This window comes from Notamacropus eugenii, chromosome 4, assembly GCF_028372415.1.
Source record: "Notamacropus eugenii isolate mMacEug1 chromosome 4, mMacEug1.pri_v2, whole genome shotgun sequence".
Taxonomy (NCBI): domain Eukaryota; kingdom Metazoa; phylum Chordata; class Mammalia; order Diprotodontia; family Macropodidae; genus Notamacropus; species Notamacropus eugenii.
In genome coordinates this window covers 193,059,615-193,073,198 of record NC_092875.1, presented here as the reverse complement: position 1 = coordinate 193,073,198, position 13,584 = coordinate 193,059,615, and the positions used below count along the sequence as shown (strand labels likewise).

The following is a 13,584-nucleotide window of genomic DNA, read 5'->3' as shown; positions in this document are numbered from 1 at the left end:
GCATTCAAATAGAGGTAATGTCATGGCTCTCTTTTCACTAATCTCTACCATTACTCATCCACCTGTTTTTCCATAAGAGATAGTTGCATGACTGATTTGGTGAAAATAATTTGGTGAAACTTTTCTTTTGCACTTGTGGAAGTGTGTGTGTGTGTGTGTGTGTGTGTGTGTGTTTGCATGTGTTTGTGTGTTCTGGGAAGACACTAGAATGGAAGAAATGGTCTTCAAATTCCATTTAATCTGTATACTGAACTGTTAACTGCTCACAACTTCCTTAAGTGGTTGGACAGGAGGAAATATGATTTTCCATTTTCCAGAGAAGTAAATACAGACACTAAATTTTAAATTACACCTTGAAGTGACCTATTAAAGGTTGTTATTACATGCAGGGCCCCAGATGCTTACTGAGAGCTGCATAGTTTCAGGTAAATTGATTCAGGTCAGTGGGAGTATAGGAGAATAGAGTGCTTTGAAAGACAACCAGAATTCGTTGCTTAGCTGAAAACCAGGAAGTATAATAAGAAACATGGTAGAGACATTCTAAGAAGGAGTACGGCATTGTAGGAACAACACCAAACTAGGTGTTCAGAGACCTGAGTTCTAGTCATTCAGTCAGTCAATAAGCATTTCTTAAGTGCCTACTTTATGTCAGGTACTCTGCTAGGTGCTGGGATATTAAGAAGATCAAAAGACAGTCCATGCCCTTGAGGAGTTTATAGTCTAATGGGGGAGATGACGTGAAAACAACTATGTTTAACTCTAATGTTCACCAATACCATCATCAACAAACATTCTTGAACAGCCATTATGACTCAAGATAATAAGCTAGTAGTTGCTCCCTGTTTATGGATATTTACCCAAGTTCAAATTCAGGTGATGTGACAAATTCACTAATTAAAGTGTTTTCTTCTTGCTCAATTTCTCTTTTGCCTTGAAGATGTAGGGTTTTTTCCTTTTCATGGGGAGAGCAATCTGAAAAAAATTTCATTTGAATTTGATGATTACAATATCTTAAACAAAATATAAACAGGATAAATTGGGAGTGAGAGAGGGAAGCACTAAGACTGAGGAGGATGGGGAAAAGCTTGTGGAAGATAAAATATTAGCTGGAACTTGGATGAAATCGGGGAATCTAGGAGGCAGAGATGAAAGAGAACATTTCAGGCATGGGGAACAGCTATAGAAAAATGCTTGGAACCAAGAGGAAGAGTATTTTTTAAAGGAATAGCAAGGAAGTCAATGTCAATGAATCAAAGAGTACACAGGATGGGTGTAAGGAATAAGAAAAATGGAAAGGTAGGAATGGGGCAGATAGATTATGAAGGGCTTTGAATATCAAGCAGAAATTTATATTTCATCTTGGAGGTTCTAGTCCTTGTTTGGATCTTGGAAAAGTCATTACACCTTTACGGATCCTAAATTTCTTAAATGTAAAATTAAGGAATTGGACTAAATAATGTCTAAATTTTCTTTCAGGTCTAAAATTCTGGAGTCATAGTGTGAAAAGTCTGGGAATGATCAATACTACAGAGCTCTCTAGAACCTTGGATAGCAGCAGCCTAGAGAGTTGAACACACAACAGACTCCTGGGACATTTTGCTATACTTCAAGCTGCCTGGCTCAGTGACCAGTATATTCTCACTTATCCTTACCACATTAATTTATGAGCAACCTCTGACCCTGGCATAGATGGGCTAGTAGAGATGGGTTTCAGACTCAGGTCTTCTGAAAAATTTCACTTTGCTTTCCATTGAATCACAGATTTGGTAGCATATGTTAGAATAATATCAGATCTTTTATAAGGGAATAACTATTGGCAAATTCAATGATTTTAAATCATGTCTTTTAAAAAAAATTGGTTACAATTGTAATTGGTTGTTTGGTTTCTAGTTACTTAAAATCATTACTATTAGTTAGTATAAGATAATAAACTTTGAATTTACAATGCCAAAGACATATAGATTGTATTTCCTAGCAAAGGTTCAGCCTCCAGTCAATATTTGTTGCTAATGCTGATTCTCATCAAGATACAAGGACATAAGGTAAGAACTGGCTCTCTTTCACAATGGAACTACAACCACCAATACCATGATCAAAAAACATCCTTGAACACCCATTATGCCCCAAGTTAATAAATTAGTAGTTGCTCCTTGCTTATGGATATTTACCCAAGTTTAAGTGCAGATGATGTAACAAATTCACTAATCAAAATGCTTTCTTCTTGCTCAATTTCTCTTTTGTCTGGAAGATGTAGGTTTTTTTCCTCCTTTTTGTGGGGAGAATAATATGAAGAAAATTCCATTTGAATTTAATGATTACAATATCTTTAATTCTATTTGGTATTTGATTGTCACTCCATCAGGAAGAAACATGGCAAAGTGCAAAAAGCTGTGACTGTGTGTATATACATGTGATCTATGTGATATGCATACATATGAAGTATGTATACCTGTATGGTATATTTAATATGAGTCAATTACCCTGGCTTTCCTTACTTATGTGTATGTTATATGTATAGCATAGAGGTAGTTGCATGTCCTTGGGCAAGTCATTCTTAAGCTTTCTAGGCTTTAGTTGTCTGATCAGTAAAATGAGGAGGGTAGACGACCACTCTGAGGTCTCTTTCAGCTCTAGTTTTATGATTTCATGGGGGAAAGAATCTTTTGGCTTAAATGAGAGTCACTCTTTCTCTCTCTACTCTCCTTCTTTTCAAAATATTTTGGTGTAAAAGTTTAGAATACAAAATGCTTCCTGATTGTGATGCTAATTCAGAGTTAGGGTAAGACAGCAGGTGTGAGCTGGCTTCTGGCTATGTGCATTAAGGTTCTGCACAGCAGTCCTACCTCCTGTGAACAGCATTGTGGGAATTTTGCACAGCACGCAGCGGAGAAGGGTGAGCATGTAGATAAACAACAGTTCAAATTGTTAAATCAAGCTAATTCTTCCAGTTGATAATAGGGTTTGAGAGTAAGCTCACATTTCCCATTAGTACTTACTAATTTTATGCTTCTTTAGTAATGGGGGCCAAGTTAACTCTGTCAGCTACCTAGGCATCCCTGAATGAACTAGGAAGAAACTACTGACAATGCATTCCAGCTTTTAAGAATTGTGGAATTTTAGGGTTGCAAGGTACCTTAGAGATCACTGAATTTCTTCAAATTAGCCACAATCATTTTTTAGAACTGCATGCACATGTGCATGCACATATGGATACATGCATACATGTATATCTGTGTATAAACATGGATATCTACCTATATACATATTGAACTCTAAATTTCCCATAAATGAATTATTTGCTTCTATGACAGCTGATACATGAAAGTCTCTGAAAACACACAGGTTTAGTGACATTTTGGGATTTGGGGAGGCTAATACTATAGGTACAGTACTGTGGAGATCTCTAAAGGCTGTGAAAGTTGAGTGATACTATGGGACCAGAGAACTAGAACCAGAAGACAGGTCAGGGGCAGATGAAGAAACAAAAGTCCAGAGATGTTAAGTGACTTGCTCAAAGGTACACAGGTATTGCTGTCCATGTATAAAGGTACAAGACTTGGTCTCCATCAATAGGATGCAAATTCTGAGTTATTCTTTCCCCATAGTGTTGGGTTGATTTCATCTTCTCTTTCATTTGGTTCCCATGTTGACCTGTTTTAATTCAATTCAGTTGAACATTTATCTAGCATCCCCTATGTGTAGAGAGTTATTCTAGCCACTGAGGTGAGGGAAGAATCTAAAGATTAAATAAAATAGTCCCAGTCCTCATGGAAATTACAATCAAGTAGGGCATACTTTTGATGTGATAGTTCAGTTAGGGGTATAATTCTTGCATTTTGAATAAAGTTAACTAAAAGCATATTTTATTTTTCACTGTGTTCTGATCAAATGAGATAAACAGATGCAGATTAGGAAACTGGAAACAGAAAATAAATTGCTTGACTAGGGCTCACATTTGGGGAGGAGAAACAATGCCTCAACCCTAAAAGTGGCAGGTCAGGTGGTTATGGTGAGTGGGAGAACAAAAGCCAACTGGGATTTTATAGATCTGGTCAAGAAATGGACTCCACCAATTAACTGGATAATTATTCTGAAGATGGGAAGAAGCCCCCTGAGGCTGAGATTTGTTAGCTTATCACCTAGGATGGCCTAAAATGTTGTACTCAGTGTAAAGCGTTTAAGAATTTCACAGGTGGGTTAAAACTATAATAATTGCTTCCATTAAGCAGAAGAGATTAACAAACCCTAAGCTTAACTAAAATCACTGGGGCAAAGCTAAAGGGAACTTGTCTGACCTTTGAATAGACCTCTGCCTCCAGTCTACCCTTTCAAAACTCTCTTACTCCTTTACTCTCTCCAGATGGATGCTACAACAAACCTGATATAAGAATAAGTGATTGATTGATTAAACATTGATGGTGGGTCTCTGTTTCCATCTGTATACAGAAGTGGCTGGTTTAGAAATTAACCCCTTTATAGGCCTGACACATGCTATCAAGATGCCTCCTGAATTTTGGAAGCCAGAATGCCCACAGCTGTGCAATTATGCAAACTAGGCTAATTTCCAGAGATCGTTTGCATATGATGCTAAAAAGCTACTTTTTGCAGTTTAGTTTAGATATAATACACTTTGGAACACTATTGACTTTTTTTTTTTTTTTGGTGCACATGATGCAGGATAACAATTGGGACTTTCCTTTTACTTCACAATAAACAGATTTTCCCTCACTACAAGTTCATTGTAAGAGGATTTCCCCCTGTACTCAAAAAAAAAAAATAATATATATTCAGTATAAATGTCTAATTTCCATACTGGGCTGAATTTTGAGCCCTGTAAACACTATGAGTATCCTTTATGCTATGGCAAGAGTAGGTATTGAGGGAGAGAGTTGTACCCCTTCTATCTCCTTTTTCTTTTCTTGCATCATTATACCCTCTGGCTTTTAATATAAGAATATAATTATTTCATACTGGGTGAGGCTATCATCTGTCTAGCCCAGTGTTCTGTCTTTGAAATTAGTACCAAATAATAATTTCTGGGGAAATATGGATTTAAAAAACATTTTATTGATGCTTTTCTCCCATCATTTGCACTTCCTAATAAACCCTGATTTCTTTCCCTTATGATAAACTACTCCCTGAAACAAAGTGTGATTAATTATAATAATAGCACATCAGCTACCTTTAGCAGCAAACATATGTCTTATTCCTTACCTATAGTCCACCACCTTTCCGTAGTCAAGTCAAGACTGGTCACTGAAATGATCAGCATTCTATTGTCTTTTAATGCCATTTTTATTTATATTACTGTAGTCCTTGTGTAAATTGGTTCTTGGTTCGGTTTACTTACTCTGCATCAGTTTATATGCCTTCCAGAGTTTCTCTGGACTCTTCGTAATTGACATTTCTTACGACGCAGGATTATTTAATTATATTCATATACTATATGATTTATTTAGCCATTCTCCAATGGCTAGACACCCACTTGCTTCCAGATTTTTGCTTCTCTCTCTTTCTCTATGTCTTTCTCTGTGTCTTTCTCTTTCTCTGTCTCTTCCTCTTTCTCTCATTCTGCATTATATACATATAAATGTAGATGTATTTTTGTACATGCATATGTAATATACGTACATATATTTGTATATATATACTGTAGGCTTTAATAGCTTAAATCTGCACTAAAACTTTTTAGACACTCTGTATATGTTCACTAGCAGTAAAAATAGCTAGCCTTTATATAGCACTTTAAGATGTACAAATATTTAATATTACTATATTTGATCCTCACAAGAACCCTGGGAAGTAGGTGCTATTATTATCCCTGTTTTTTTGGATGAGGAAACCAAGGCAAACAGTTAAGTGTCTTGCCCATGGCCACATACCTGGGATTCTAACAGGTATTTTTAGGATAGGAAACATGACTTTCCTCCTGGTTAATAGTCTCAAAAGAGGCAGGTTGTATCTTTAAATATTATTTTTCCCATACTCATGGATTTCCATAAGTTAATCAAAACTCTTCTTGAATATTTTCATTGCAATCTGCATTGTAAGCAAGTTATAGACACTGTGATCTGCATGGGTGGAAAGATTTCCCACACCAACAAAAATCACAGGTCTTTGATGTATGGTACTATTAAAAATGGAATGAATACTTTCTCTTTTATGTATAATGCTCTTCCTGAAGCAAAATTCCCAGTGTATTGTTAATATTTTAGCATTTGTTACCAATATCTTTAGAGACATCCTAATTTAATGCCTTATCATGGCATGGAGTTGACTCTTAGATCATAAAGGTTGTTATCAGATTGCAGATTCTAGTACATCATACAATGACCAAAAGGCTTTGAGAAGGATCTGGGAACAGGTTGTGTATCTATCATCTGTGAACTAGATGAACTAAATTTAGAGAGGTTCATCACCACGATGTTAACCAAGTGATGAAATTCTTTCTGGCCATAAAAACTCTCAAAAGCATCTACTGAGACATGAATAGGTTACAATTATTGTTGGAAAATGTATTGTCCACATTGATGAAATTGAAAACAGATGAAGAATAAGGGCATTACACAATAATTCCCAGATTCTTTTCTGGGGTTAGTAATTAGTAATTAGTAATTAGCCACTGCTCACCTTATAAATATATTTTGTTAAATCCTTTACTTCATACTTGTGGACCCTGAAATAAGTGTATTTATCACTTTTCTGCCTTCTTCAATACCTTGGTAGAACACTTATTTTCATCCTTTCAGCAGCATTTCTCTATCCACAAAGACCAATGCCACCTCAAAACTCAAGATTTGTCATGTATTCAACCTTCCAGTTGATTTATAAAAATGTTAATGAATGCTGATCTAAGAACTAATTCCTGGAGGACTCCGTTGCTCACGTATCTCATCTGAAGAAGAACCCCTTTATTAGTATGCTTTTTCCCCTGTTATCTAAACCAGCAAGCATCAACAAAGATGCCATATAAGACAGAAATCCACTTGATTATTAAAAATCAAGTGGCTTATTAAACTTTGGCACCAAAGAATTCAGAGATTATTTACTTCTTTGACAGTCTTTTAAGTTTCAACCTTCTAAGACTTTCTGCTAAATGACCTCACAAGTGTATAAATCATGTCTAGCTATAGTCCTAGAGGTGGATTTATAATGGGCCATGCCATCTATGCACAAGAATTCAACAGATATGAAGAGAATACATATCTAGAGTGAAAAAGACAACTTTAGGTTAAGAGGACATATAATCATATAGTTAGATACTACAGAGGACATCTAGTCCAACACTTTTATTTTACAAATGAGAAAACTGGTGCCTACAGAAGTTCAGTGACTTGCCCAAGGTCACAGAGATATTATCTGCACATAGGGCAATGCCAAGATTTAAACCTAGCTCCTCTGACTCCACATTCAGCACTCTTGCAACTGTACCACGTAGAATGGAAGACTGACTAATATTTCCAACTCTTTTAGTCAATTATTGCATAACTTATTACTTAATTCTGCATGTGATTTTTTTTACACAAGTAAAATGCCAGTAACAGTCTTAGAAACTCAACTGCAGCATGGAATTAGATATAGTAACAAATCATATTTAAAAAGCATTTTGGCATTTTGGTATTTGCAAGGCACTTTTTTTTACAACACTTCTGTGTGATAAGTAGCATCACCATATTTTGCAGATCAGAAAGATAAACTGGTTTATCTGAAGTCTTGTAGGTAGCAACAGAGCCAAGACTCAAACCCAGAGACTAACTCCAAATACACTGACCACTGCAACCAGGAATTACAGGAAAATCTGGAGAACCTATGCTAAATAAGTTCTATCAACTCAATATTCAGAAATATGGTTGGAAGTACCATTAAAATACCCTTAAAATGACCTTTTGGGAATTCTGAAAAATATATAAAAACATGAAATTATTTTTTCATGTATTTGCAAATGTATGTATATGTATGTGTGTGCATATGTACATTTACACATATGTATATAGGTATGAATGCACATATGTATGCGTATATTGTATGTATATAAGTATATATGTGTATAAATATGTATATATGTGGAGAAAGGGGGAAAGGGGAGAGGGAGAGGAGGAGAGAGAGAGATGGAAAGAGAGAGAGAAATGGAGAGAGTGAGAAAGAAGGAAAGAGAGAAGGAGGGAGGGAAAGAGAGAGAAGACAGACAGAGAAAGAGAGAGAGAGAAAGAGAGAGAGAGAGCACTTTTTAAATAAGGATATTACTTAATTCATCTCCAAAGGATGGGCTTATTCCTGTAGTAAGCAAGTTAATAGTACTGTGAAAGGTTTGTGTGTTCTGCTCTGTGGACATTCTTCCTTTTGTTTTTTCCCTTTGTTGGTCACTGACAAGGTTTGACCTCAAACTTGCCTTTCACACTGGAAAAGAGACAGAAGAGAATCTTCCTCCCCCTCCTCCCCACTCCAAACCTGAGCTCACATTCTTGAATGAGCTCATGATGAACAGATCTCATTCTCAATGTGACCTTCTGTTTTCAGTAGCCCTGTGGATACCTGGGACAAGATTGGTTTCAACAATCCTCTGACTTTGAAATGGGATGTTTGCTCTAGACTTCAGCTTTTGACCCACTCTGTATTTTATGGTCCTGTTCAGGTTGTCAGGGAAGAATCAAGATACCAGAGCTATAGTACCTCTGGCACATCATTCTTCAGTGTTTGCTAATCTGGTGAATACATTTTCAGCAAGTAATGACACAAACTTTTATGTTAGAAGGTTTGGATAGTAATTTGTATTGAGTTAGAATACCAAAAACTATAAAGTTGTGTTGGCATTAATTTACCTTAATACATCTGGGATTCTTTCTTAATAATAGTGAATGGATGAATGAATGAGAAAACATTTATTAAGTGTTTACTCTGTGCTATAGGTATAAATAGAAAAATGGGGACATTTCCTGGTTTCAAGGAACTCCTACACTAACTGGGGAAGACAACACATATAATAAGTTTCAGGGTGTTTTCAGGGTGGATGAAATGATATAAACATCCTGAAGATTCAATGGTAAGATAGATAGCAAGGTCCATGGGTCTGTATGGCATGTTGAAGGTCACATGACAATGCTTGAAGTCTAGAAGACATTGACATGACAAAAGAGATATTAAGGCCTGATGGTCCGCCATCTTACTGGAAGGATTGTATCTAGTGACTTCAAGCACTTCTTATAAGTGATTTGAATAGTCAAGTTGGGGACTGAACCTGAAAGGCCTGTGCCTGTCAGTACCAGGTTCTGTACCTGTACCAGGTTCCAGCCAAGTTAATTTCAGAAGTTTAGTAAGTCGATAAGCATTTATTAAGCACTTTCTATGTGCCAATCAATCAATGAGCATTTACAAAGGACTTCCTGTACTAAAAGGTGAGAATTCAGAGGAAGGTTTGCCCTCAAGAGGCTCATATTCTAGTAGTGGAAGAAGATAGTATACAAATAGCTATCTCTCAGGTTTAGTAAAAGCTTAGCCAGGTCCAGCATTCCAGGAGGGGCTTCCAGTCATGCTCCTTTCATTCCCTCTTTGACATTCTCTGGACTTGTCCTTTACTCTTCCTCATTGGCAGACTTGTCCCTATGCTTGGATACTCTGTCTCCCTCCACCACCCCACTCCCCTTCACTTTCTAGTTCTCTTTTGTCTTCCACTGCTGGAAAGTAGGTTCCTTGAGGATAAGGATTGTCATATTTACTTGTATTTATATCACCAGTGCTCAGCATGGTAATTAGGGCAAAGTACTTAATAAGTATTTTAACTATGTACTTTTGTAACCCCAATCTCAATGCCCATTGCTACAGGGCTCTCTCCTTATTAGTGGAGATCAATGTGCCCACCTACCTGAGGGACAGGGAAGAGTTGGTTACAATGGGAGAGAGAAGACCTCTTAAGTTCTTCATGTGTTTGAGTCACTTTGAGGATCTTCAAGGTTGTTGCAGGTGTTACAGTTACTTCTGGCCTCCAGCTTCAAGAGAGAAGATGGAAGAAACCAACCCCACCTCAGGTTGCTGTAAAAAAAGACTCTTCTATGAAGCTTGCATGAGAGGAGATACCAGTCTCCATCACGTCCCTATCCCCAGCTTCCTACACTACAGACTTTGGGGAACTTCCCTTTGGGTGAGACCTAGGACTCTCTTTTGGTTGTACTGAGTTACCTTTCTCCCCATGGGGGAGCTCCTTCACTCTGTATTGTCTGGTATACATTCTTATACGTATACTTTCATTAGTTTCTATTTTCTTGTTGCTACTAATTTTGATAAATTTCTTTGTTATTTGTCTTATTATCTTCATTGTGGAGCTGATATATGGTGGGAAAGGATTCTCTCTGTCTCTGTCTCTTTCTCTCCCTCTCTCTCTTTCTCTCTCTCTCTCTCTCTCTCTCTCTCTCTCTCTCTCTCTCTCTCCCCACACACACAGACACACAGACACACACAGACCCCACACTCAAACACATACATGTGTATACATGTAGAGAGAGATAAATTTATCTATCTATCTATCTATCTGTCTATCTATCTATCTATCATCTGTCTACGGATATAAAGCTTGAGGTCCTGCTTCCCCTATTAATGAAACAGTAATCAGAAGTTAGTTTGAACCTGAAAATCACATCCCCTAAACAAACAATGGGCAGCTAGGTGGCACAGTGAATAGAACACTGGGCATTCAGGAAGACCTGAGTTCAAATCTGACCTCAGACACTTACTAGCTGAATGACTGTGGCATAATCACTTAACCCTATTTGCCTCAGTTTTCTCATCTGTAAAATGAGCTAGAGAAGAAAATGGCAAACACTCCAGTATCTTTGCCAAAAAAAAGTAAAACAAACCAGACCCAAATGGGGTCACAAAGAGTCAGACACAACAAAAAACAACTGAATAATGCTAACAAAATGGCTCATTCATAGGCATATGACTAGTCCATGCTGAAGTGTCCAAAAGGTGATGTGAGTCTGGAGCTAAGGAGACAGGTTAGGGCTGGATATATAAATCTGGGAATCATTTTCAGATAATTCAGATAATTAAGCCCATGAAAGTTAGTGAAAAGATCAAGTGAATCGATATGGAGGGAGAAGAGAAGAAGACCCAGGATAGAGGCTTGGGACACTCTTGTGGTTGTTGAGCATGACATAGAGAAAAGTCTCACAAAAACTTAGAGAAGAAAAAAGTATCCAGAAGAAGAGGAACATCCACAATGATGAGTTGCAGAGAAGTTAAGAAAATGAGGACTGAAGAAAGGCCATTAGATTCTTGGCAATGACACCCACAGGAAGAATGTAGACCATAAAGGCACGAAGGAGTCAGGCCTCAGTTTAAAAAAAAAAAAAGCTTAAAAAATCAGTTAAAAAAACCCCTTTATTTTTGAAATACTGAATCTAGGCCACCCCAAAGAGGGGAAGAGTTGAGCTTTCTTTGCTATGCTTAGGGAATTCAAGGTCTATTTACTAGTGATGGGCTTGTAATTCACAGTCTCATCCCTCCTCATCTCCTTCTATTTCCATGGTCCTTGTCCTACACTGAACAGGAGAGCACCATGAAGATAATGATCCTCATTTATATCAGTTAAGGTCTCAACCCGCTCTGGAATTTTCTTCATTAGACTTGTAAGCTGTATTTATTTTCATTACTCTTGTATTCATAAATGGTTTACTTCTGCCCTGCTACTGATGTTTCTCCTTTCAGGCTGCATCACTGCACCAGAAATGCATCATCTCATTTCCTCTTATTTGATTAACCCTGTTTGCTTTTCATCTTTGCCTTCTTTCACCTCTCCTTTGCCCTTACCATGCACATATAGATCATGGAATCAAAGGCTTAAGAGCTGAAAGAGACCTCATCTAGTACAACTTCCTCATTTTACAGATAAGGAATCAGAGACTCAGCCAAGTTAAGAGACTTACCCAAGGTCACATAGATGGCGAATGGCAGAATGAACCTTGACCTCAGATGCTTTGCCTGCCCAGCCAGGACACCCAGATTCTCTCACTCATTTTTCTTCTCCCTGACTCCCATTGAGTGTGTGTGTGTGTGTGTGTGTGTGTGTGTGTGTGTGTGTGTGTGTGTGCTCGCGTTAGGCCAAGTATGCTAGCACAACCTGTTGGCGAGCATTATAATTGGCACTTTTTTTGAAAGAGGTGACTTGTCCAAGTCACTCAACTGTTTCCTTCTTTGGGGTGGCCTATATTCACTATTTCAAGGATAAAGTTTTTTTTTAAGCTGATTTTTGCTGATTTACTGATATTTTACGGATTTTTTTTTTTTTTTTAAACTGAGGCCTGACTCCCTCTTCCCTTTATGGTCCACATTCTTCTTGGGGGTGTAGTTGCCTGTCACATAGGTAGTATATAAAGAAAACCAGAATCTGAAACCAGTGCTTCTAACTAGTGATCTCTACTATGAGGAGAACGGATAATGCTTGCCTTTCGGGAGTGTTGGCTCCCAAGCAGAGTGGGCTGAGTTTCTAGGCATGTCTGTGATGCCAACTACTCCTCTTAGAAACTTCTCTGGCATTGTTCACAACCTTTACCAAGGAGAGAAGACATCTGCTTCTAGCCTGGATTGAGCCTTCTGGAATAGCCACAGAGGAGACAACATGTGACTGATGAAGGACTGCTGAGCTTAGAGTATGTCATTTTGAGGGAAATAGACATAAGTCAAGTTCATGTAAAAACCAAGGGTCTTGCTTCCCAAGGTCTGGGCTGTTACTCACTCTTTTGTCTGTTTATTTGACAAACATTAACTGAGCTCTTACTGTATATAGGGTGCAATACTAGGTACTTTGGGGGATTTAAAGATAAATCAAATGTGATCCTTGCCTTTAAGGAATAAAGAAATTAATTCAGGCTATTCACTGCAACGTTAAATATTAAAGTTGAAGCTTACTTTGGCCACATAATGAGAAGGTAGGATTGATTGGAAAAGACCCTGATGCTGGTAACAATTGATGGCAAAAGGAAAAAGAGACAACAGAGGGTGAGATGAATTGAGAGTGTTATGGAAACAGTGAACATGAGCTTGGACAGACTTTGATAGAGAGGTGAAGGACCTGGTGTGCTATGGTCCCTGGAGTCATAAAGAATCCAATACAACCAAACAGCTGAACAACACCAGTGAGAGAGGAGTTGTGTAAACATAGGCATTTTTAAAGTTCCTACTATGGGCTTACATAAGTACATAGTTAAAATACTTATTAAGTGCTTTGTCGTAATCACTGGAGATATAAATACAAGTAAACATGATAATCCTTATCCTTAAGAAACTTACTTTCCAGCAATGGAAGACAAAAGAGAGCTAGAAAGTGAAGGGGAGAGGGGTGGTGGAGGGAGACAGAGTATCCAAGCACAGGGACAAGTCTGCCAGTGAGGAAGAGTAAAGGACAAGTCCAGAGAATGTCAAGAAGGGAATGAAAGGAGCACGACTGGAAGCCCCTCCTGGAATGCTGGACCTGGCTAAGCTTTTACTATTTATATACTATCTTCTTCCACTACTAGAATATGAGCCTCTTGAGGGCAAACCTTCCTCTGAATTCTCACCTTTCAGTACAGGAAGTCCTTTGTAAACGTTTAT

The 13,584-nt window shown here is 37.7% G+C and overlaps 1 protein-coding gene across 1 annotated transcript in view; it reads left to right on the top strand.

Moving 5' to 3' along the window:
* The window catches only part of MBOAT1 (membrane bound glycerophospholipid O-acyltransferase 1), a 194,268-nt gene extending 192,438 nt beyond the window's left edge, over positions 1–1,830 (top strand). Inside the window, exon 13 of the mRNA XM_072603946.1 lies at positions 1,477–1,830. Coding sequence (XP_072460047.1) covers positions 1,477–1,498 — 22 coding nt within the window. The 3' untranslated portion in view covers positions 1,499–1,830. The remainder of the gene's footprint in view (positions 1–1,476) is intronic.
* The last annotated feature ends 11,754 nt before the right edge of the window (positions 1,831–13,584 follow it).